The 26,419-nt window shown below is 44.8% G+C and overlaps 1 protein-coding gene across 3 annotated transcripts in view; it reads left to right on the top strand.

Moving 5' to 3' along the window:
- Positions 1–26,204, top strand: part of FARS2 (phenylalanyl-tRNA synthetase 2, mitochondrial) — a 503,346-nt gene extending 477,142 nt beyond the window's left edge. For all 3 annotated transcript variants that reach the window (XM_058555329.1, XM_058555331.1, XM_058555328.1), the window contains one exon: positions 25,928–26,204. In XM_058555329.1, coding sequence (XP_058411312.1) covers positions 25,928–26,066 — 139 coding nt within the window. In that variant the 3' untranslated portion in view covers positions 26,067–26,204. The remainder of the gene's footprint in view (positions 1–25,927) is intronic.
- The last annotated feature ends 215 nt before the right edge of the window (positions 26,205–26,419 follow it).

The raw sequence follows: 26,419 nt of genomic DNA, 5'->3' as shown, positions 1-26,419 counted from the left end.
GCTGTTGTAGGCTGCCAGGCTGACTCCTTCCCTGCACTGAGAAAGGCGTGACTGTTGCTAATGAGAGACCAGGAAACACGCACGGCCTACATGTATATGCGGACTCCCCCATTGCCACCATAAACATGGTCCATATGGCTGAACAGAACAACTCTTGGGAGGCTGAGGGTATTGGGTGCGTGGTGAGTTTTTGCTGTGGGCCCAGCACTGCTCTTTTACCCTCTGCAGGCATGCCGCTGGTAAAGAAGTTGTTGTTTCACCATTTGACAAACATCTATTGAGTTCCTTCTATGGGCCAAGCATCATGCTGGGTGCTGAGGATCCAGGAGTGAAAAAGAGAGACATAGTCACTCCCTCTCAGAGTTAGTGGGCACTGGGGGAGGGGCACAGACCAGTGATGGACCATCACAACCTAGCAGCGCAGTGATGTGAGGGCAGCACGTAGACAGGGAGAGCAGGGTGAACTTCTTGAGGAAGAAACTTCCAAGCAGAAGCCCAAGGAATGAGTAGGAATTAGTGAAATGAAAGGTTAAGCGGGAGAGGGATGTAGAGGGAAGGAGAACAGTGTTCTCAGCAGCCCTTAAAGTGCCCTAATAGGAATTGGTGGCCAGGTTCCCCCTCTCCTGGGATGCAGACCCAGCCCAAACACGTAGTGAGCACAGCAGGAGCTAGACTTCAGCCCCTTCTCACCCCTTGATCAGACAAGATTCGGTGGGCTGGAGACTGGGACGAGAGGAAGTGAAGGCAGTAAGATAGTCATTTTTCAAGAAGTTTGACTGTGAAGGAGAGGCAAGAGATAAAATGATAACCAGAGATGAGGCCCAGTTGAGAGAGAGTTTAAGATGGACTAGACTTAGGCTTGTCTAAATACGGATGGAAGGGCGGTTGGGGGGGCCTTAGAGAGGAGAGTTGCAGACTCAGAAGAGAGAAAGCATCATTGGTAGACAAGGTCTCCCAGAATTTGAAGGCAGTGGAATGCCCATCTTCATGCTGGGGTTAGCCTTAGGGGCGAGGAGAGACAGAAGATTAAGAGAAAAGCATTTGGGTAAATGCTGATATAGTTGTGGGTTTGGTGGCAGGGAATTGAAGGAATTTCCTTCAATTTCTTGGTGACTTCTTATTTTTGCCTGGGAAGGAAGGCAAGGCCATTTAAAAGATGGCTATTAACAGGCTCTCTTTCAACTTTCCATCTCATCTCTAAGCATCTCTTTTGGTCAACCCATTCTTATAGGATTTCTAAGTCTTTCTTCACCACCATTTTGGATATTGCTTTGCTGGACACCCTATTAACTCAACCCAGAACGTTTTGCTTCATTTTTCCATGCTAAGCTAAATTTCATAAACATGATAAGTTAGACAGATTTTGAGAGGCTGGGCTGGAATCCTAACACCATATACAACGTTGCTTCTGGGTTGGAACATGCATTCTAGGTGCAAACTCACTATCTTGTATGTGGTATTTTGGAACATAACTCCTCGTAAAGGACCCTCCCTCAGTGATTTTAACTATTTCAGGCGATCGTAGAAGAATTTGAACCTCCTTGGTGTATCAATCTAGGGCAGAGAGCCAAGAGTAGCCAGTGAAGTGACTTAGGCCAATAAACTTGGACTTTCAGTCTCTCTAGTTTATCAGGCAAACGGCATCTTCTGGCCTGGGGATCAGGTGCTGCTGTTCCGGGCACTTGATGGTTGATGAATAGTAAAAATACAGCAATTCCTAGCATGCAACAGGCAACTTTTTCCTATTGAGCAAAGCAAGCTTAAGAATGATCCATTAGGGGGCGGCCAGTGGCACAGCAGTTAAGTTCACGCATTCCACTTCAGCAGCCCAGGATTCGCCGTTTCAGATACTGGGCACAGACCTACTCACCACTCATCAAGCTATGCTGAGGTGGCATCCCACATAAAAGAACTAGAAGGACCTACAACTAGGATATACAGGACCTACAACTAGGATATACAACTATGTGCTGAGGGCTTTGGGGAGGAAGAAAAAAGAAAAAAGTAATGATCCATTATGTGAACTGCCTTCAACTCTGTCCTCATCAGCATTCATTCTAGTGAGAAATCCTTTGAAAAAGTCAGTAAATCTAATTCCAATCGTGGATCCTTCCAAAACTTCTAAAGTAGGATATCTACCCCCATACCCAACTCCAAATAACAAGACAGATGAATAAATCCTTCTCCCCTGCCTGTTTCTGGCTCCAGGGTTGAGCCTGGTGGAAGCCTGAGCTGGCCTGGAGCACCACTGGGCTGTGCCTAGGAAGACAGTTCATACACCAAGGACCCTCACTCCCCACACCATTCCGTGGCCTTGATTCCACACAGGGACCTTGGACATGCCAAGCACTAAGTTGTTGCTCATTTGTGATAAGTCATTGATATCACAAAAAATGACTCTCTCTGAACTTCTTCCACCCCAGTTTGTGCCAGAGTGCTGTATCAAACGTTTCTGTTTTATGGCATAATGGTATATTTCTCCCACTTATCCCCTATCAATGCTGGAAGATTTAAAAAAAGTCCTCCCACCAGCTCTGCCCTGGCTCCTCTTTGCAGGTTCCCCTGAACCCATCGTGCCCAGTGGTGGTTTTGTGAAGAACCAGGCTCACTTAATATCTCAGTTGTGATGTGCAGAGATTTTCGAGAAGAAGAGGACTGATTTATAGGAAACACTTGAGTAACTTCTTCTCTACCCTCCTCCTCCAAGATGTCATAACCAATACATCTCTGCTCTGATGTCATAACCAATACATCTCAATACAGAGCTCTGAGCTCTGTGTTTCTTCCCATCCCCATCAGAAATCTGTGTAGAGTTAAAGCTAAATCGTGGGATGTATTTTAATTAAAAGACAAATGGCAAAATAAGGTTGTGGTGAATGCTTTCTAATTGCAGTCTGTTAGATTTTAATTACTCATCATAAATTGTGAGAGCTAATCCACGGCACGTCTTTGCACACTCCTGTTCTTTTTAATCGCAAAGAGTGTTCTCAGCTGCTGACAGAATGGGCCTCATCATCTGTGCAGAGCAACTTGATCTCACCCAATGGTGACTCAGCAACTTGCCCAATCCAATTAGCAGCTCTGTAGCTTCTTACTCAGAACAGCTATAGTAAAGTCTGGCTTCAGATGCCTCAAACAGCCAGATCGCCCAGCCCATGATCTGCTTGTTTGTTATCAACAATGATCGTGGCCAGGATGGAACAGAACAGACGTGGGATGCCATGGTCAGTTAGAAACATGCTTCGCCCGGGTCCCAGCGTTTTGTCCTTCCCTGTGATTCGTACAGAAGTGCTTGGAGGCTGATAGAAGAGAGGAGCCAGAGGTCTTAGCAACCATCTAGTCCACATGAAGGAACTGAGGCCCAGAGATGTTAGGTGCTTGCCCAGGATTACCTAGGTAGTTAGGAGAAAGGCTGACCTCACGGGAACCCAAACCTCCTGACGCTCCCCGTGTTGCTCCTTTCTCCTGCCCCCCCATCTCTCACCCAGAGCTACAGCTTAGGAAGGGGGAAGTGGGGTGTCCTGGAGAGGTCCTTGCAGACTCTGCCCCAACTAGCAGGGCAGGTGAGGTGGGCAAGTCACACAACTCCTCTGGCGCTCCTTATTGTTGTAACAATAAGGCGGTGTGCTTATTGTTACAATGGGAGTAATAATATATGAAAGTTTTGAAAAGTATGTAAAATACTAAGTACTAAAATACTAAATACTAAAAAAAAGTTTAATAATGAAAGTGCCCAAAACAAAGTAGAAACTCAATCTTGATTTGGGGGCATTGAGGCAGAGGGAGGGGAAGAGAGGAGAGAGAGAGAGAACATGTGTATTGTGTGAAAACATTATGAATCAAAGCCACTTCCGCAACACTGAAAAAAGCTGGTGGCCAGAGGGGCTCTGCTTTGGACATCAATTTATGTGGCTGATAACAAAGAGAAAGGGGGCTCTCTCTGGCATTTTTGCTTGAGGGCCCAGAATTTATACTTACACCTCTCTTCCAGCTATAGAGCTCTGCTCAGTATCTGCCAAGAAGATATCAGATCCCTCTGCAGCTTTTCTCCTTGGACACTTGCCTGTGTTTTGTGAGTTGCTGTTTTTGTCATTGGAATAGACCAATATCTATACCTAAAGGCTAAGGTGAATGATTGTCTTTTAATGGGTTGTGAATGATCGACTATGGCACAGAGCCGTCAGTAATCCAGGCCTTTCTTTTGCCACCCATCACCTCCCCATGTTAACATGCATATAAATTTCATGGCCTTGTCCTATTTGTTGAAAAGGAAACAGCAGATCCATCTTTTCTCTGCTCTATTTTGATTTTTCCTGTGGCCAGAGGTAACTGCAGAGAATGATTTAAAAAAACAAAACCAACCAGATATATCTTCCAAATGAAGTCAGTCAACACAGTGTTTCAGAGAGAGAGAGTCACTAGCCACTTCCCTGTAGTTTTAATGAAAACCAGCAGTCCAGATTGAACCAGCACCATGGTGGAGCTGACCGTGGACCTGCTTAGATGTCCTGCAGTTGGAGATGCTCACAGGCCAGGGATAGTGTGAGGATGAGTGTGCAGGATGAGGAGGTGCAGCGTGAGGATGAGTGTGCGGGATGAGGAGGTGCAGCGTGAGGATGAGTGTGCGGGATGAGGAGGTGCAGCGTGAGGATGAGTGTGCGGGATGAGGAGGTGCAGCATGAGGATGAGTATGCGGGATGAGGAGGTGCAGCGTGAGGATGCGTGTGCGGGATGAGGAGGTGCAGCTTGAGGATGAGTGTGCAGGGTGAGGAGGTGCAGCGTGAAGATGAGTGTGCAAGAGGAGGAGGTGCAGCGTGAGGATGAGTGTGCGGGATGAGGAGGTGCAGCGTGGGGATGCGTGTGCGGGATGAGGAGGTGCAGCGTGAGGATGAGTGTGCAGGATGAGGAGGTGTAGCGTGAGGACGAGAGTGCAGGATGAGGAGGTGTAGCGTGAGGATGAGTGTGCAGGATGAGGAGGTGCAGCGTGAGGATGAGTGTGCAGGATGAGGAGGTACAGCGTGAGGATGAGTGTGCAGGAGGAGGAGGTGCAGCGTGAGGATGAGTGTGCAGGATGAGCAGGTGCAGCGTGAGGATGAGTGTGCAGGATGAGGAGGTGTAGCGTGATGATGAGTGTGCAGGATGAGCAGGTGCAGCGTGAGGATGAGTGTGCAGGATGAGGAGGTACAGTGTGAGGATGAGATACAGGATGAGGAGGTGCAGCGTGAGGATGAGTGTGCAGGATGAGGAGGTGCAGTGTGAGGATGCGTGTGCAGGATGAGGAGGTACAGTGTGAGAATGAGTGCTAGACACCTGGCACCCAATAGATTTCAGTTATCATTAATGCTCTTATTTATTTTTTTCTTTTTAGGTATATCTGGGGACACATAATGTGTTATTAATCTAAATAAATATATGCACTGCTCATTAAACAGATTAATTAGCAACGTTTATAATCCTAATACTAATTATAGTAACTGCTCTTTCATTGAATATCCATTTTGTCAGGCACTGTTTTAGGATCTTATACACATAAATCTGTAAAGTATGTTTTATTAGCCCCACTTAAATGTGTCGAAAATTAGGCTTAGAGAGATTTAGTAACTTGCCAGGAAGAAGTGACACCTGGTGTGTCCTGAGAGCAGATCTGTGTGACTCCAGAGCCTGGGCTGTCAGCCCTTCTGCTATATCGCTTCGCAGTGTGTTTCAGCAAGTAGTCAGGTTCTGCGGGAAGCCGGGGACTGATGGTAATGATCAGGACAAGAGATCAGCTTTCCTGAGCTACTTATTCCAACACACGGTAATTCTGAGAATGCCATCTAAGATGGAGACTATCCCTGGAAAACTGGGACCTCTGAAACCACAGCTTTAAAGCAGTTCTGATGGAGAGTAAACCTAGCTTTCACTAGGTTGTGATCTAAGCCATTATATTATTGTTGCTGGCTTCTTACATCTGCTCCTTTTTGAGTTAAGTTTCCTTACTGAAATATACCTCTCAGAGGTCTTTCATGGAAAGTGTTGAGTGGTAAACTTTCTCATTTTGTCTCACTTTATCCAAAAATTTTTATTTTGCCATTTTTATTTTTTTTTTTTGCCATTATCCTAGACTAACAGGTTACCTGAGTAAAATTAACATAGGTTGACGTTTCATTGGTATTATTTCATTACCTCTTGACCTCTTTGTAGCTATTGAGATGTCGCCTATTTCTTTAATTTTTCCTTTGTAAGTTCTATATTTTTCCTCTCTAGTTGTTTTCAAGGTCATCTCATTGTCTTAGGTGTTCTGCAGTTTTATTGCAATATGTCTAGTGTAAACTTTTTTTCTTTTATCCCATGCAGAACTTACTGTGCTTCCTGAGTATGAGGATTTCATCAATTCTGGAAATTTCTCAACCATTATGTTTTCAGATATCACCTCTCTCTGTTCTCTGTCTATTCTTCATCTACTACTCATATTCTATCCTATATGTTTCTTACCCTCTCTTATGTTTTCTATTTCTATACTTCCCCTTACTGCATTCTAATCAGGTCCTTAGATCTGTCTTCCATTTATTAATTCCCCATTTAGAGCTGTCTAATCTGTTGTTTATCCATTTCACTCATTTTAAAATTATAACTATATTTTTATTTCTATACATTTTTTATATAGGTCTTTTTCTGACCTGCTGTTCTTTTTTCATAATGCTCTTTAATGTGGTTCTTTTATGTCTTTAAGTATCTTAAGCATTTCTAAATGTTTAAATTAATTTTTTAGTTATTTTAACCACCTTTTAGATTGCTTTATATCTGAGATTCTTGGGGTACTAAATTCTTGGAGTACTAATCCTTGCTGTCTTTTCTATCTAATAACTGGCCTATGACGGGTTATTTCCTCGTGCATTCTGTAATTTTTGAGGTTATGAGGTTATGTTCATTAGAGCCTTTCCTGGGGTGATCCCATGTGGCCAGCCTTCTCTCCAGGGTCATTCTGCATTTTCTTCTGCTAGGTATCCTAGAGTTAGCACCATTCCAGGACCAATTTTATGTTGATTTCTCAGCTTGATCTGAGCGACTATACATTTTGGAACCTAAATCCACTTGCGAAAGAGACCAGGGATTTTGATTCTTGGGGTAGACTCCTTTTCGGTGTTCTCAGAATCCAGACAAAGACAAGATTCTTTTTCTCCTCTCTGTGCCAGGATATATTTTTTTCTTAGTCTACTGTAACATCAAGGATGCAGCCCTTTTAGAGTACCAGCTTTTTCCAGGAATCTCAGTTCCAACTTCTTGCTTCATGTGGACCAAAGCCTTCATCTTCTATTCTCAGGTGGACATTAAAGTCTAAAATCTAGATTACAGTAACTGATACTGCTCTCTGCTCTAAGCTGCTGAAGCATCAGGCACTTACTGTCGCAGGTTTTTTTCTTTATTTTTTGCACCTGGAGATTTTCCCTTGCTTTCATATTGTCTATTCAGCTGTCTACTTTCTTTTAAGCCAGTATTCTTATATGTTATTCAGCACATCTGAATTTATCCAAGTAACAAAGATAGCCAGACCAGCGAAAGAGCTGTGTGCTTGAACCTACCCACCCCCTGACCCCAAGCAAAATGGCTTTTTCATGAAAGCACATTTTAGGGCTATTCTCTCAAGTTTCATCAAGGGAATCACCATATGAAACTCACTACTGCCTTGAGTTTGTAGCAGTAAGATCTTTAGTTTATCTTATTCTGCCATCATTCTGGAACCTTCCTAGCTCACTACTATCTTATTCTGAGCTAATTGTCATACATGGAACAGATGGTGGTAGAGAAACAGGCAGGCATACTCTTTGATCACCTGTTCCAGCAACCTGTCCAAAGCACACGCTGTGCCCAGCTCTGTACTAATTCTTTTCGGGAGCCTAAAGATGTTGGGCCATACCAGTAGTTTCTCAAGGCATGACAATGTGTCACACTGCCCGTCAAGCCCATGATTGAGGTGTCTTGACACTTTGCCTTTGAACTTAATGCATGGGCAGTCTTTTGAAGCTTGCCTAAGTATTTATAATGGACAGAATTCAACTTTAGAAAATTGGTTATATTTCTCTCCGGTACACCAGAAATGTAAGCTTAATATCTTTCTTTCTTTTTTTGAAGTAAGAAAATACCAGAAAGAGAACACTTTTCACTGAGTTTAAAAAAGGACAACTGCAACTCAATAATATTTTGAAATGGTTTATTGACTCTGACTTGTACTGTATTAGTACTTTCTTCTAAGTTGCTGACAGTGCTTTGCTTGCATGACTTCAGTTTTTCCTAACGGAGGGACTAGTTAGGAACAAATAGCATTACTTCTGTTTTATTGAGACCTGGAAAGGTCAATAGATTTATCCAAGTAACAAAGATAGCCAGACCACCAAAAGAGCTGTGTGCTTGGTCATACCCACCCCCTGGCCCCAAGCAAAATTGCTTTTTCATGAAAGTACATTTTAGGGCTATTCCCTCAAGTTTCATCAAGGGAACAGCCTTATGAAACCCACTACTGCCTTGAAATAGCGATATGGTTGAGACATTGGCCACTCGTATCAGACAGTACCCCCAGCCTAGTATTAAAAGCACAGCTTTGGAGGCAGTTGGATGTCTAGGATGAAATCCCACCTCTGTTACCCACTACTTGAGTGGCCTGTGCAAGTCACTTTTAACCTCTCCGAGCTATAGTTTTCTCACCTGCAAAATAAGGGAAATAATTCCCATTATGATAGGACTATGATAATTAAATGCGATAATGCATGTAGATTGAACTCAGTAACAGTAAATGACCCGTAGATCATGGCCGTTATTAATCTAAAGTTCCCTGTATGAAGCCCCACCTGAGAAATTTCTTTTAGAATATTATGTTGGTGTAAGTTTTGCTTCTCTAAAGAACTGTGGTCTTTTCTCCTCTCAGGCAATGCAAACATGGGATTGATCAGGCTTTCTTTTCACTTTGGTTACAAGTTCTAAACCAAGTTTGTATCTCCACGAGTTCAACTCACGACCTGCAGATCTGAGTTCTGTGTTTTCCAGGTCTGACTTTGTCTTCATCAACCTTATATTTTGCCTCATGCTGGCTTTTTTTTTTTTTTCATATTTTCTATTAATGATGAGGATAAAATGAGACACATTGAAGTGCCTAGCACTTAATACATAATAGATCATTCTTCCCTTTAAAATATGTTTTTCTTTCTTTTTTCACTTTTTCTTTCTTTATATTTTCTATACTTTCTCTGCTAAGTAATATTACTAATGAGTTTATTTTTTCCTTTTTGTGATAAAGTCAGTCATATTTCTAGAAGCATCCTATAATTCAATTGGTAAATAATAATTGTTACTGTGATATCTTGTTTAAAAGCAGTGCAGTTATTGGTAACTGCAGGGCACATTAATAAGCTGAACAGAGTGTGCCTAGGACAAAAAGATGGGCAGTTTAATGAAAAGGGAGTGAGTGAAGTCCCGTATTCTTGCTGTGGCCTTCACTAAGTCGCTTTGTCTCTCTGGGCCTGTTCCCTGCTCTGAGAAGGAGGTGACGGTGTACCCCTCTCAGGATTGTCATGGGGATCACAGCCAGTGAGATCATCTGAGTACACAGTTCTGGAAGCTGCATAACTATAATTGTTAACTGTTGTTATTGTAGCTACTGTTATTATTAACAAAGTATCTTTAATTTTACAAAGACTGTGTGATGTCAAGGCCCAGAGCTTTTTTTAATTTTATCAATATTTGGAATTTAAAAGTTGTTTTCATATATAAGTTGTACAGGGTTCTAGGGCAAGTTTCTGTCAGTGTGGTTTCCTCGTGTTAACTCTGAAGGGGAATAGGTGGTCTGAGATAGTCATGTCCTTCTCTATATGGTAAAAACGAAGCCATTAGGAAGGTGCCATAGCTGGTATGACCATGAAGTAGTGAGCACAAACATCCCAGCAACTTCTGAGTTCGGATAACACTACACCCTCCAAATAGTCTGTGTTGAAGGCCATGTGATGCTCTGTATTCTCAAAAGCTGTTTGGAACTCTTTTTTTTTGAGTTTTTATAGGACCAACAATAAGCCACATCAGGAAATGTACCTTATTACTTTATGGCTGTGCTTTCTTTTAATATATATGGAATATTATTCAATTAGATTACTTTTTGTCACCAACTTTCACCCTAAATATTGTTTGGCCATTTGCAGAACTGAAATCGCTTTTATCATGATAAATTTAAATAGTCATTTGTAATTACAAAGTGCTTTAAAAACCTGCTAACTCTGGATAACATGCGAGGCAGTTGTAATCCCCTCTGTAAAATAGGGAAACTGAGGCTCAGAGCCGTTAAAGGACTTGTGTTGTCGCTTGTCTTATAAAGGGGAGTTCTAGGATAAGAATCCAGGTTTCTGACCTCCTCGGTCTGTCTGCTTTCTGCTGTATCTTGTTGCCTTTATGCTACATGGGAGCAAGGATTTCTCTTTATTTAGAAGAATATGTTCCCCCAAAATGAGCTCCAATCATATTTTAAACAAATTTCACTTGGATTTGTAAGTTTTGAGATGAATTCAGGCAAACCATTGCCTCTCTGAGCTTTGCTTCCTTCTATTGTGGAATATGGAGTGATTTTTAAATTGCCTTCCTCGGGGCCTCAGGGATTCTGATGAGCTGCTGGGGGCGGGGACTGCCATGGGCAGGAGGTGGAGGCCAAGTGGGTGGCATCCTCATCCCACTTCAACTAAAGCAGCTTTGCTTTGAGCTGTGCTGTATACACTGTGTAATTCAGAGGAAACAGAGTTGAAGGGTGTCAAGTAGGAGAGCGAGTAGGGTTCTGTTGCTTTAAAAAAAAAAAAGACCTAAACCATGAGACCCTCAGATGATGGTGCTCATAGTAACTAACCTGGATTGAGCTCATGAAGGCTTCACCTGAGTAAGGTATGCAGAATTGTTGTCTCCGTGTTATAGATGACGAAACCAAGACCTAGAGAAGATCATATAGCTCAGAGGAGGAGAAATTCGGATTTGAACTTAGATCACAGGGCCTTTATAGATGCCATTCCCTCTACCAGGAATCCTGCCCCCACCACCCCTCACCTTCTTTCACCTAGTTAGTTGCTACCCTCTGTGGGACCTCAGCTCATTGGCACTTGTACAGGGAACCTTCTCTGACCTACCCGTCCAAGTTAATTGCCGTTTTTTTTGTGTGTGTATGAGGAAGACCAGCCCTGAGCTACCATCTGATGCCAATCCTCCTCTTTTTTGCTGAGGAAGACCGGCCCTGGGCTAACATCTGTGCCCATCTTCCTCTACTTTATATGGGACGCCACTACAGCGTGGCTTAACAAGCGGTGCGTCGGTACGCGCCCGGAATCCAGGCCACCACAGCAGAGCGTGCGCACTTAACCGCTTGCGCCACCGGGCCGGCCTCTAATTGCCCTTTTATGTAGCCTCATGGCTCCATGTACGTCTTCTTCAAACTAGTTGTAATTTACGTTTCTTTGTAATTCTTTGATTAATACCTGTCTCTTATGCTAGACTGTGAGCTTCATGTGGTCTTTTTGTTTTATTCCACCATTAGGTCCTCAGTACCTAGCAGAATACATGGTATATAGTGGATGTTCACTTCATTTGTTGAATGAATGAATTTATGAATTGAGCGGATGGATGGATGGACAGACAGACATTTAACCTTGTAGGCAGTGATGTTAAACATTATGTGTGGTGTCTCTAAGGTCCCTTCCCACTCTGACCACCAGTGGTCCTGGGAGTCCCCAGCCAGAGCCATCATGCTGTTTTGCGGCAGACAGTGAATTGCGGAGTTTGAAGGGCTGTCATTGGGGGAGGAGGACTGGGGTGAATCCAAGACCAACAAGGAGAAACACAGGAAGCACTAGTCAGCTCAATGTAAAGGGGAGCTCCCTTTCAACCTGCACTGTGGAAGCCTGGAATGGCCTGCCCCAGAAGTAATCCAACATAATGCTTGATAGAAAGAACTCAAGCATGGACCAGAAAATCTTTAGGTTTCCTTATCTTGGATTCTATGGTTCTGCAAAACATGCTGCTTGTATGATGAATACTTAATCAAGATATCACTGCTGCATTCCAGCCTAGAATATTATGGATAGAAGCAGCTCATCCTGCCAGCCAAGTCCCTATTTTGTTACTCTCCCCCTCAATCTTTCACTCACTATTTGTCAAGAGATGGCAGTATTAATTAGACCCAGAGAATTCCTCCTCAAAAGCATTTGCAAAATAACCATAAGACATTGGAAATGTATATAAATTTCTCTTTACAAACGTGTAATTCCTTCATAATTAACTAGACACTGAGTCTTTCTTAAAGTAATTAGCCCATTTTACCTATTATTCACTAAAGAAATAAAAGCTATGGAATACAACACAGTCATGGGTAATTCTACTCATGAATGATGGGGTTGATGTGTAGGATACTCCTTGTTTGGATGGCTCTTAATCTCAGGTGGGTGACATGGTATACCATAACGTCTCAGTTACCCTCTACTGTTTGGGGATAGTGAGATCTGAGGTTAACTGAGGGCCAGTGAAACTGCCCAGAGCAAGGTCCTACCAAGCTTTCATAGGATTCTGTAGGGACCTGATCCTGGAGTCTGTTGTTTTGGTTGATTGCTTAATGATGGATTTTTAGTTGAGGCTTCTTAGCCAGGAATATAAGGCCCTCCTCTGTAATCCCGACCCACTCCATAGCTTTCTGCCCCACCATTTCTATACTCTATCCTCTATAGACCCAGACTAGCCAATCTGAACTACTGGCCTCTCCTTCATCCTGTCCATGTGTGCACACAATTCTGTCTGTGCCTTTGTAGAAATGGCCTTTCCTTTTTACCACTTATCCGTGTACCAGACTCATGTCTCATACTTCCAGCCCCAGTTCAATTGGCACTAGTCTGTGAGACTGTTCTGGTTTCTCCTGAGCAGAGTCAATCACTTCCTATACATGCCATGATCAAAGAGAGCTTCGTGCTGTGATTGTACACAACCTTCTCCCATAGATCATACGTCCTCTAGGCAGCTCTTCATTGGACCATTTATACTTGGAACATACATTCGGTAACTCTTTGTTGAGATGGAAGAGGAAAAAATATATAATGAATGCTTCCCACCATGTGTGTACCATTTTGTGTACCATGTGTGTCATTTTGCCAGCCAGAATGTGCTCCTTGTCTTTCACCTGCCAAAACCCTACTCGTACTTTAAGATCTAGTTCTAATCTCATCTCCTCTGCCAGTCTTTTCTGACTACTAACTTATTTACAATCTATGTCACCCACTTAACATTTAGCATTATAGCTTTGTCCTGTTAGCTATCTTTTCATGTATGAATATCTTAACCAAATAGGTGCTAATCTAGCCTAATCCTTCTTTGTATTGTTTTGGGATACTTTCTCCCCCTCACACTGCCACTGTGTCACACACAGAACAACCAACTCCGTGAATATTTATGTATTGATCAAGCAGTTCGTATCCCTGTTTTGTATCTCCCACGATGTCTACCTCAGCACAGAATAAATAATTGCTGATCTATTGATTGAGTTAGAAATGTAGCACTTCACCTACCACAAATCTTCTGTTTTGTAACCTGACTCATCCACCAAAGTGTCAACACGTTTGGGAAGCTGCCGTGTAACAGTACAGAGTTAAAGTTAGCTCTGTTGACTTTGGCTTGGCAGACTAAGCCAGGGAGAAAAATAAAATCTCTTCCAAATTTTCCACACAACCAAAAAGCACAGAGCTTTGGAAATCTGTGCAAAGTGAGACATTACTTCAAGTTGGTTAGAAATGTAAGAGGATGGTTTGGAAGACAATGGAATAGTTGAAAAGAATTTTTCAAATATGGTCAAACTCTGTTACAGCATTATGAGCAGGGGGTCTTGAAAAATCATTTGTAGAAACTGCAGGGCAGCTTAGTTGCTCAGTTAATGAAATCAGGGAGCTGAGCCATCTGGGGAGGATGGAAACCAATCACATTATACCCTTGCAATAGTCCTGCCACATGCATATCAATGATCTGGTGAGATTTTTGTTGTTTTTTGTTTGTTTTTAATGTGAATGTGAGTTCCCAAATTCCATTTCTAGTAATAGTCAACTAGTTTATTTGAGCCGACTCTCCTCAACGTTTTTTATTGTGATAAAATATACACATAAAATTTACCATTTTAACCATTTTTAAGTGGACAGTTTAGTGGCATTAAGTACATTCACATTGTTATGCAACCATGACCACCATCCATCTCAAGGATTTTTTCATCTTCCAAAACTGAAACTCTATCCCCATTTAACACCAACTACCCATCTCCCTCCCACCCCATCCCTGGCAACCACTATTGTACTTTCTCTCTCTGTGAATTAGACTACTCTCGGTACGTCAAATAAGTGGAATCATATAATGTTTGACCTTTTGTGTCTGGCTTACTTCACTAAATTTAATGTCTTCAAGGTTCCTCCATCTTGTAGCATGTATTGTATCAGTGATCCATTTTTACAGATGAGAAAGTTGAAACTCAGATAATTTTTCTAAGGTCATTCAGGTCTTTCTGTGTGGCCCAAAGTAGAGGCTCTATAATCTTTAACTATTTAAATGATAATATGAATTGTTAACTATAGACTTGAACTATGCTAAACACTTTACATATATTTTTTTCATTCACTTCCTTCAAAAACCCTATGAGTTCATTATCTGTATCTTAGAATGAGAACCTGGATCAGAGATTAAGAACTGACCCAAGATCCCATAGCTGGGAAGTGGTAGCACTAGGCTAGGCTATATCCCTGTGCTCTCCATAAGAGATTCCATTAGAAGATTTCCCCAAAGCAGTTGTTTTCATGTATACCTGCACATGGAGACCAAGCACATCGGCCCACTGTCCAGGTGGCAAGAGTATGAACTCCTTCCTCCTGAGGTGCTTGGCCTGAGACACTCGGAAGTACCAGGAAAAGTTACAGAGATTGATGGGAATAAAACCCAGGGGGCACTTTGAAACTTCCCCGAGGACTTGACAAGTGTTCAATGTGAAAAAGCATTTTGTGCCTGCAAAATGTGTGTCTCTTAGGAGCTCTTAAGTTGCCAACATGTGGGATGACTGGGAGCTAGCTGGGAGGCGGGGGGCGGGACAGGTTTGACAGCAAGACTCTACCAGCTGTGCCCAGCCAGTTTCTCTTTCCCTGGCTCTGGCTCTCCCTCCATCAAGGCCTGGATTGGAGTTGTCTTGCCCAAGGCAGCAACTGTCAGAGGAACCATCTGGTTTGCTTTCTTGTGACTGACTCCAAGGAACAGAAATCCCTCTGGGAAGAAATTGCAACTGCAGCAGCAGCAGCAGCAGCAGCCGTGAGAGACAACTCTGGTGTTCGCTCACTGTGAACTGGGGGAGGCGCCCACTCAGAATAGCCCACTTGGGAGCATCAGGCCTAAGACAGACCTTTCTGAGAATGAGAAGGCAAACCTCTTAGTTTCAGAGCATGTGTGTATGGGAGTGGAGGAGAGGAGGAAGGAGAAGAGCTAAAAGGTGCCCAAAGTGTCTGTTACAACTGGAGATCCATCTGCCACAGGAAGGCTTTCTTAGTGGCCCTCCTGAGCTGTAATCCACCCTCATTAAGCCAATTCACTTCCCTCTTCTTTTATCGCTAACATCACGAATGCATCTTGTGTCTGTACTTTAGCCTGTCTGGAAATTCCCCCAGATCAGGGCTGCCTTCTCTTTCATTCTGTGCAGGGGCTGCAAATGCCAGCTGCCTGGCTGGCTGATTTCTTGCAGGTGGGAATCTACTGTAGAATCTCTTCCATCTTCTGAACTGACTCTGGGGATGTTAGAGCCGGAAGGAGGCTCGGAGCCCATTTAGTCCAGCCCTCTCATTGGTGACAGTAAATGACCTGCCCAGAGTCACACAGACATTGCTGAGGCTTGGAATGGGACCCAGGTCTCCTGCCTCCCAGGCCTGTGCTCTTTCCTTACATTAAACCAACAATGCCTTCCGTTGTAGAAAACCCCAGAGCAGTTCATTAGGAAAAGCAGTGGAGAGTCATTGGACCCTTATCTTATTATCAGAATAAGACCCTGTCTTATTACCAGAATTTCATTTTCTCCTCTTCCCTTTTGGCTTTCTTTTTTTTTTTAAACTTAGTTTTATTTTATTTTGTGAGGAAGATCGGCCCTGAGCTAACATCTGACAATCCTCCTCTTTTTGCTGAGGAAGACTGGCCCTGGGCTAACATCCGTGCCCATCTTCCTCCACTTTATGTGGGACGCCGCCACAGCATGGCTTGACAAGCGGTGCGTTGGTGCACGCCCGGGATCCGAACGGGCGAACCCCGGGCCACCGCAGCAGAGCACACGCACTTAACCGCTTGCGCCACCAGGCCGGCCCCTCTTTTTTTTTTTAATATAGGGAAGGTAAAGGGGAAAAAAATGATTTACTTAGTTCCCAGACCACTTATTTAAATCATGCCTAATTCTGAGCAATAATTCATCACTCTCCCTGACTTCCACTCCTCACCTAACTTTCCCAGCCAAAGCGAACTAATATGTTCATGATCTATAGGAGGGAAACTCATCCTACACTTGGTCCCAGAAAGAGTCTAAACCCTTAAAGGGAGATTGAAAGAAACACATAAGAAATACAAGAGCCCCCTCCCCAAGTGTCATTCCTCTCTCAATAAGCCCCATGGGTAAAGGAGGGAGATGGGACAAACTAGTAAGTATTGAGCACCCACTCTGGGCAGCGTGCTCTGTGTTAGCATTCTCCACACATCCCTAACTCAGGCAGCACACACCCTGGGAAGCAAGTGTTGTTATCCTCACTTCACAAGGGGTTACGGACACTGCCCCAAATCACACAGATAGCAGAGGGCGGAGTAGGGATTGGAACCCAGGTCTCTGTAGCTACAAAGTCTGGGTTCTTCTCCACTCCACCGTGCCCCGTTTCATTCTGTATTTTCAAGAGTGGCCGTGAACACATAGTCCCCCCTCCCTTATCCTGCTCCTATCATACTGTTCCTCTTGCCTGAGTCACACCCGGCCCATGAAAGCTTTCTGCACCCTCCCAATGGTGCACAGGGTGCCTACCTTGTGGGGCTTCAGACTGAGCTTCTGCATCGTACAAGCAGCAGACAAATTAAGAGCGAGTCGGGGAATCCCAGTTTCGTTACTCTGAAAATGAAACCTGCCCCATGACAGCACTTTTTCTCCTGTTGAGTAATCCCTGCATGAATAGGTGGCATCTGCAATGACTACTGGTTATAAATGATCTATTCTGGGAGGTGTCCAGTGTACCATCCAAGAATGTGAAGCAGCTGCTCTTGTCACAGATGGAGAAGCAGACCATTGTGGATGTTGCAGGAGCTGAGTTTTGGCTGCATCCTGTGGAAGGGTTTTATTTCAAGTTCGGAGTCTGTTTGGTTGCCAGGGTAAACTAAGTGGTTGTATAAGAGAAGTATTCCAACCGTTGCCAGCTTCTGACCCATTCTTCTTTCTTTCCAATGAGGCTTGACAGCTCTGAGTTCTTTCAGAAAGTCTGTCGTTGGCACGCTGTGAACTAGAGAGCAGCAGTACACTTAGCAGTACTTTTGATACTTTTAGTTTTATCACTTAGTTGGTCAGGAAGAAAAGAAAGACCTGGGCAGGATCCCTTTTAAACATTTATAATTTTGACAATCTTTACTAATCCAAACTTAACTATACACAGCACTTAAGCATTTTTTTCTGGTCTAAGGTTAGGGCTTTGGGAGAAGGAAGCATCAAAATATAGGATCCCTGCCTGCTGGTATGTCCACCATCCAGCCCAGCTCTCCCACCTACCCACATGGGGCTGCCCCTCCATCCTTGGCTATCCCTTACTTTGTGAGCAGGTGGACATATACAGGATGGTGGAGTTGGGTGGACCTTGGCTATCACACCCGAGCAAAGAACAGAATCCAAGTGAAACTAAGTTTCAGAAAAAGTCCGAGTCATGTTTCCAGTTTCATGAGCCAGGCTGAATCTCTCAATGCGGCTGATGGGAGGCCAGGTGGCAAAGGAAGAGGAGGTAGGGAGTGGGCAGAGCAGTGCACCGTGGCATCATTCATACCCAGCCGTGCATGCATGAATGCGGGCTGGCTTATGTCCTGTTTTCTCCTCACTAGTGGTAAGCGCCTAATGGGCAGGATGATCTGAATTGCTTTTATGCGCACAGTAGCACCCAGCACTGTGCTAGACAAATGGCACCTTGTAAATGCTCACGGGAAGTACCAGAGGGAAAAATCATTTGCTAAAGGAGCAGTATCTGCTGAAGGAGTATGTGAGGTTGGAGTGTGGCATGGCTGGCTTCACTGCAAGCGGCCACAATGTGGCCGTGGAAGCACAAGTCCCATCATGGCCGTAAGGGGAATGGCTCTCTGCTCAGGCTCCTCCCTGATTGCTGCAGGACTCAGCAGACCGCTGGCCCCTGGATGTGAGCTGGTTGGTTCTGGATTCCCTTCACGTACTTCTCTGTATCCAGCCCAGTGCCTGGAACATGCTGTTTGTTGAATGACTAAATGAATCTATGAATGAACTAGTGATAGTTGCAACCCTTGAAGGTCAAACATTCTGAGATTCTCACACCAAAATCTCTGTAAAAAATTCAAGTTCTAACCAGTGACCAACTCATTTTAGCCAGTATCCCAATGCGATGAAATTCCAACACCAAAAAAAAATGTTTAGGCTCTCTCTTTAAACTCATTATAATGAGATTTGACCTCTCAGGCTCAGTAATGGGTATTCTCATTTACTTTGCCTATGAGTAGAAGCTATGAAGTACACAAAAGAGAACTTGTATTTGCCTTTAAAACTGCAGATTGTCAATACAGTCTATCCTTTCCTTCAGAGAAGGTTTCTCATCCTGAAGGTTGTGCCCACCTGAGTCTTAGGGGAGGACAATGGCAGCTTTACATTGCCCAGCCGCTGGGGGAGGACAGGAGCTGTGGCTGCAGCCCCACCCCAGCCCCCACGCTCTCCCTGCAGCCCTCTTGTTTTCCCACCAGCTGCTTGGCTTCCCAGCCCACCTTTTAATGACCCTCTAAGCTGTAAAGAGCTTTATTACAGCATCCCTGTTCTGAGTGCTTCCCTCTCCATGTCATAGTTACACTTCATCCCTGTCTTGTGCCCTCTCTGCTAGTTAAATGGAAGAGCTAGAAAGGAACATGCCTCATTCTGTCTTTCTTGAACAGAGCGATTAAAAGAAGTTATCTTTCTCAATAGTTTGCAAACTTGGGTAGAAGGAAGAGGTTGGGATGTGAAAGGGAAGAGATGAGGAGTGTGGTGGAGCAGGCAAGTGTGAAATTTAATAGCTGGGCTACGAAACCAAATTACCTAGGGTTTTTTTATGTTTTTTTAAATTGAGGTGAAAATTAACCATTTTTAAACTGTATGATTCAGTGGCATTTAGTACATTCACAATGTTGTACAACCACTACCTCTATCTAGTTCCAAAACATTTTCATCACCCCAAAGAAAACCCCGTACCCATTAAGTACTTTCTCCCCATTCTCCCCTCCCCCAACCCCTGGCAGCTACCAATTTGCTTTCTATCTGTATGGATTTCCCATTTATATTTCATATAAATGGAATCATACAATATGTAATCTATTGTGTCTGGCTTCTTTCAGTTAGCATGTTTTTGAGGTTCATTCACATTGTAGCATGTATCAGTACTTCATTCCTTTTAATGACTGAATAATATTAGTTGTATGGATATACCATATTTTGTTTATGCAATAGTCCATTGAGGGACGTTTCTACCTTTTGGCTGTAGTGAATAGTGCTGCTATGAAAATTCTTATACAAGTTTTTGTTTGAACACTGCCTTTAATTCTTGCACTGTATACCCAGGAGTGGAATTACTGAGTCATATGGTAATTCCGTGTTTAATATTTTGAGGAGCCACCAAACTGTTTCCCACAGCGACTGCACTCGATTGCCTGGATTCAAATCCAGCCCTGCCACTTGTTAGCTGTGTGAACTTGGGCAAGTTACTTCTGTTCTCTGTGCCTCACTTTCCTTATCTGTATAACAAGGGCAACAATGCTCCCTACCCAATGGAATTGTGATGCTTAAATGAGTTAATGTATGCAAAGGGCTTAAAATAGTGCCTGGTACATAATAAGCGCTACATAAATTTTTGCTGCTGCTGCTGCTGTTGTTGAGGGTCGGTGCGGGTCATGGCAGATGAAAGACAGCAGCTTTTGGGCTAAAAGAGGCTGCACTGGGTGATATAAAAGAATCAAAAGAGTTGTAATCCAGACACTTGGGGTTGGTCATTGAGGGCATCCCTCCCTTTGAGGAATCCATCTTCTTACCTATTCAGTGATAAGCTGTGAGATTCTCAGCCCTGTGACTCTGTGGTTTTCATGGATAGACCACTCCTCAAGAGTGAGGAGACCTGGGGCTTCCACTCATGGCCAACTATCAGCTCCACTTTCCGTTCTCCAACAAGCAAAAGGAGGACAGGAGGATGTCCCACCATCTGAAAGCTCCAAACAGAAGTTTCTAGAAAACAAATAAAAGAAAGTCCGCTTTCTCTCACCAGAGATGTTAGAAAAAGGCAAATCTGTTGAGTCTACTGAATTATCACCATATATTCTGCCAAATGCTATTTCTCTCAATTTATAAAATTAATCCATATGTTTATGATTCATTTACACCTAACTCATCAAAATGTTTTGGAAAAGCTATTTGAATCCTAAGAATCCTTCTAGGGACCTTCTTTGAAGCACATAGAAACAAGAAGATAAATTTTTTCCATCCGTCTTTGGTTGGAAATCTCAACTTGTAGAGTGGTCGTATTACCAGCTCTTCAGCTAAGAGATCCCTGAGTGAACCAAAAAATATAACAGTTGCCCCAATGACACTTGCACCTCACACTCCTGTAGCACTTCATAATTTACAGAGCCCTGTCACTTTCCAAACAGGTCCCTGCGACAGTTTGGAAAGGTTAATGAGGAAAGAGCCATTACCTCTTTCAGTGGAGAAGAAACTGGGACTCAGGAAAGGTGTGTCGTAGCCCGGAAATGAAGGAGCCAGTATTAGAACTCTGGGCTGCTGCTGACATGAGGGGCCTCTGTGTGTGTCAGGAAGAGGCTCCCCTGGCTTGGGGAATTAGGAGGAATGTTCCTGCCCCCAGCTGGTGGAGGCAGTCCCCTGCAGTGTGCCCAGCTTGGCGTGGCAGTACCCTGCCCTGCAGGAAACCATCTTCACAACCTTGCACGGTCACCAGGTCACTGACAACCTGGGCCTTCCAGGTCCTGCCGCTGAACTTGTTCTAGTAGATGTTTGCACTGTCATCAAGCAGCCCACAATTCCTCCACCCTTTTTCTCATTCCTTAACTAATTTCTCCTCCCCTAGAATCTTCCATCTCTCAGAAACTCAGGATTTTGCAGCAATCCTCCTTGATGAAGTCAGGATGAAAGAAAGGTCCTGTCTTCCTCACCTGGTGGAGGGGAGGCAGGATCTTCCAGTTGCCAGGAGAGGCCCAGCACTGCTGGGCATAGTGAGGCTGCACCTCTCCAGTGGACACTGTTTCTAAAGGACCCCAGCAGGGCAGGCCTTGCCCTCCAGCAACACCGTGAGGCCTGTCTGTTCTGCGTGAAACACAGGCATGCCTGGGGAAGAGGGCTCTTGAAGCGTGTACACAGAGCATCTGCACCAGCGCCATGGCTAAAAGTGTCTCTGTGAGGACTGAATTCTGCCACAGGCCTCACTACCTAGAACTCAGATGGAGTTCTAGTTCCAGACTCAACTGGCCTGCTCATGCTCCCAGCACGCTGCTGTGCTTGCGGTGTTCACCACTCACCTTATTTACAAGTGATAAGAAGAGGTCTCGTTTATTGAGCTCTTACAACGAGCCAGTACTCAGCACTTTGTGTGCTTTATCTTTTGGTTCTCCTTGGAGCAGTCCACTGAGGTAGACATAACTGTTACCTACATTTCATAGATGAGGGAACTGAGGCCCAGTGAACTAACTAGTTGCACAGGGAAGAAATGGCGGAACTGGGTGTGAACCCTGGCAGCCTGGCTCCAGCGCCTGCCGCTCAGCCTCTACACTGACTGCTCCCTCTGCCCGAAAAGTGGGATGAGGCTGTGTTGCTTGAAAGAGCTTGGAGAGGTCCCAGGTATTTATTGTCTGTTGCTACTCTCTGGTATCTCGGTCACTGGCAGTCATCTGCCTCCACATGCGTTAGAAGGCGAGAATAGAAGACGAAGAAGAAAAGGCCATGGCCGAACACAAGCAGGGGCTGTGGAAACCTGGCAGGGCAGAAGGAATGCTCTTCCCCCAGTGTAGTGCAAGGCTGTGCCAACCTCTGCTTAGGCCTTAAAGCAGATTCCCATCCGGGTATTCCAGAGACTGCATAAGCATCTGTTCAGCAGTTTTTATCCAGCACCTACTGTATGCCAGACATTGCTCTGCACACCAGAGGGGCTAAGTGGGATAAGACCGCTGGGCACTGCCCTCCAGAGTGCACAGTGTCGGAGAGGCAGCAGGGTGACAAGTAGGGTAGCACAGGGAGACCAGCGTTCTAGGGGACTTGCTGCGGAGCTGCAGAAGCACAGACCCACCCGGTGCCCAGTGGGGCAAGTCTCAGACTCTTTTTTTAATATAACAGCTTTATTGAACTATAATTCACGTATCATACACCCACGTAAAGTATTCAACTCAGTGGTTTTTAAAATATTTACAAAGTTGTGCAACTATCACCACTAATTCTAGACATTTTCATTACCTCCAAAAGAAACCCTGGACCTATTAATCATTCTCCATTTTCCACCGCTCCCCAAGCCCATGGCAATTACTAACGTGCTTTCCGTCTATATGGATTTGCCTATTCCAGACATTTCATATAAACGGAATGATATAATATATGGTCTTACATCTGGCTTCTTTCATTTAGCATAATGTTTTCAAGGTCCATCTGTGTTGTAGCATCAGAACTTCATTTCTTTTTATGGCTGAATGATATTCCATTGTACAGATATACGATATTTTGTTTATCCATTCATCAGTTGAAAGGCAGTTGGATTGTTTCCATTTTTAGGCTATCATGAATATTGCTGCTATGAACATTCGTGTCCAAGTTTTTGTGTAGACACATGCTTTTGTTTCTCTGGACTGTACACCTAGGAGTGGAGTTACTGGATCTTATGGTGACTCTGTTTAAATGTTTGCAGAACTGCCAAACTATTTTCCAAAGTGGCTGCATGTTTTACATTCTCGCCAGCAAGGTATAAGGGTTATTATTTCTCCACATCTTCTCTAACACTTGTTATTTTCTATCTTTTTCGTTATATCCGTCTTAGGGGGTGTGAAATGACATTTCATTGTGGTTTTGAATTGCATTTTCCCTGATGGCTAATGATATTGAGCATCTTTTCACGTGCTATTGGCCATTTGTATATCGTCTTTGGAGAAATCTATTCAAATCCTTTGCACATTTTTTATTGAGTTATTCATCTTTTTATTCTTGAGTTGTAAGAGTTCTTTATATATTCTGGATACAAGTCCCTTGTATATTATTTACAAATATTTTCCCCATTCTGTAGGTTGTCTTTTCACTTTCTTGATCATATCCTTTAAAGCACAAAAGTGTCTAATTTTGATAAAGTCCAGTTTGTCCTTTTTCTTTTGTTATCTATGCTTTTGGTGTCATCCCTAAGGAGGCTTAGCCTAATCCAAGGTCATGAAGATTTACTCTTGTGTTTTCTTCTAAGAATGTTACAGTTTCAGCTCTTACATTTAGATGTGGGATCTATTTTGAATTAATCTTTTTGTACAGTATGAGCGAAGGGCCAGCTTCATTCTTTTGCCTGTGGATATCCAGTTGTCCCAGCACCACTTGTTGGAAGACATTTCCCTGTTGAATGGTCTTGGCACTCTTGTCAAAAGTCAGTTAACTGTCAATGGGGCAGTTGTGCTTTGGATGGAACAAGTCAGCACTTGATGGCAACAGGGGTCTCAGGTGTGTGGTTTCATCCGCTCCCACTCATGGAGGGCTCTCAGTTTCCCTCTCTGAGCCAGGTTTCTCTGTCTTGCTCCTATTTTGGTACCTGGAGGGTTTAGGTGTGTGTGATGTCTGGGGCACTCATGTCAGGGGCATGGAATAAGGAGAAAGGGCCACTCTACTTCATTGGAGGCCCTCAGGGGCAGTTCGGGCAGCTGCCCCAGCACTCAGGGTCCATCCCCAGGCATGGCCGCTGAGTGGAGCTATTGGCCTGAGCTGGACTGAAAAAGAGAGAGGGAGGTGGGCAGGAGGTTTGTTTTCTCCCTTTCTCTAGAGCAGGAGTTGAGGTGTCAGGTGAGGGAATGGAGCAGGCAATGTGATGTCACGGATCCCGAGGAAGCCCCTAAGAAAGGCTTTCTCCTCCAGCCCCACGTGGCTATGGTAGCACCTCAGTGGTAACCTCTTCCTTTGCCTTGATCCAAACAGGGCTCTGTACCTGGCTGAAATGTGAATGACCCTGTGAGGCACAGTGTCCTAAATCTTAGGAGCTTTTCCTTCCTGTTGATGGGCTCTAGGCGGGAGCGGGCAAGACAGCAGGACAAAGATGACTAAGCCCAGGTGGGGAAGGGAGGGGAGGAAACACTGGAAGAGGAGGTAAAGGAGCAGATTGGGGAGGCTAGGACCCCAGGCAAACCCTTCACTGATCAGGTACCTTCTACTCAGCCAAGGGGTCTGGCATTAAAACTGAGGGTGGGAGAGAGGAACGAGCAAATCCATGAAGTATTGGGAGTCCCCTGGGAGCAAAAGCTCTGGACCCAGGTGGCAACAATGGGGACCAGTGGCTCTTCCAGAGGGGTTCTGGAGTGGCCTGGGAGCCAGCTCCACCAGAAGCCTGTTTGTCCAAGGGTCTGGCATTACTGATGGCCCAGCACTGTCTCACCTGCCAGGGAGTATGTGGCCTGTCCTTGGTCAGGCTAAGAACTGATCGATGTCACCCTGGAAGGGACCTGCCCCCGATCCACTTGGTTTACTTCGGCTTCTTCACTGAGGCGAGGAAGGGCATGGGCCGACTCTCCTGCACCTGGGGGCTGGAAAAGAGGACTTCATGTGGCTCTGAAGAAGAGAAACAGAAGCTCCCAGAGAAGTGAGTGTCAGACCCCTGGCCACACAGCCAGTAAGAGGCAGCCTGGAGAGGGGGCCTGGTATGCTGGCTGGTGGCCCCAAGGTCTTTCTGATGAGACTTTCCTTACTGGTGTGTCTTAGCAACTGTCATCAAATAGAAGGCCTTACTGCTATTGTGTCCATGTGTTCCAGAATCACCCAGCTGTTCCATGAAAGCCGAGTCAGCAACCCTCTGGTAAAAGCAGAGGATTAAAGTGATTGTCTACATGGCACAGAGATGGCGTATGTGGTCTATATGGCACAATTGTCGATATGCTTCCCACAGCCTATGGGGGTGCTAAAAGAGTGGTACCCCTCAGCCTTCCGGGCAGGCAGAGCCCCTGGGGCCAGTCTCGAGCCTCGAGGTGACTGCAGTGTGCCTTGGAAACATGATTATTTTCCATGAGATGAGAAAGGAGGAGGCATGCTGGCATTGGTTCCTACCCCTGTCTGCGTGTCGGAATCCCCTGGGGAACCTAGGAAAAGCCCAGACGCCCAGGGCCCACCTCCTGTCTGCTGAATCACAATCTCCAGGGCTTGGCCCAGGAAACCAGATTTGTAAGAAGCTTCCTTTCCAGGGGACTTGGATGTATCTGGTCCAGTGGAGGCAGCAGTCTCGATTATTCAAGCCAATGTTCCCCTAACCACCACCTCCCCAAGGTCTGTTAGCAGTAGTGATGTCTCTGTGATGCCATGTTGGTCATCCCCAGGGCTCATCCTCAGTTCTCCGCAGGGGTTGGGGAGACCCGGTCAGAGCCAGTGGTGCTGTTCCTGCAGGTGGCAGGCACGTGGGTCCCTCACTCACCTGCCTTTTCTTCCTTTCTCTAGGACACACAGGACCAGCCACTGCTACCGCATCACCTACCGCCACATGGAGCGGACCCTGTCCCAAAGCGAGGTCAGGCATGTCCACCAGGCAGTGCAGGAGGCCGCCGTGCAGCTGCTGGGCGTGGAGGGCAGGTTTTGATGTTGCTGTGGCCCTCCTGGGGCTCCAGGATTTGCTGAAAGAGAAAAACATACTGTTTATGGACTGGAGCATCAGTCATCTTTTGACAAATGGGTCAGTTTTAGGACTTTGACAAAATAAAGGATCGCTCTCAAGAAACTGTTGACATAGCATTTGTCTTTTATTTGGGGAATCAAGGAAAAAGGAGCAATAAAATGAGAGTTTCCCCCTATTCCTTTGAGAAGCGCTTTGCCCATTGGCTCAGTGTTGTTAATGGGTCCCTGGGTTCCGTTCAGGTGTAAACCCAGGCGTGATTCTTGCCTGACAGGCCCTTCCACCCAGGTAGCGAGTGAAGCCACATGGACGGACACTGG

This window comes from Diceros bicornis, chromosome 14, assembly GCF_020826845.1.
Source record: "Diceros bicornis minor isolate mBicDic1 chromosome 14, mDicBic1.mat.cur, whole genome shotgun sequence".
NCBI classification, from domain to species: Eukaryota; Metazoa; Chordata; class Mammalia; order Perissodactyla; family Rhinocerotidae; genus Diceros; species Diceros bicornis.
Note: the sequence above shows the minus strand (reverse complement) of the source record. Positions and strands in the feature narration are given on the sequence as shown.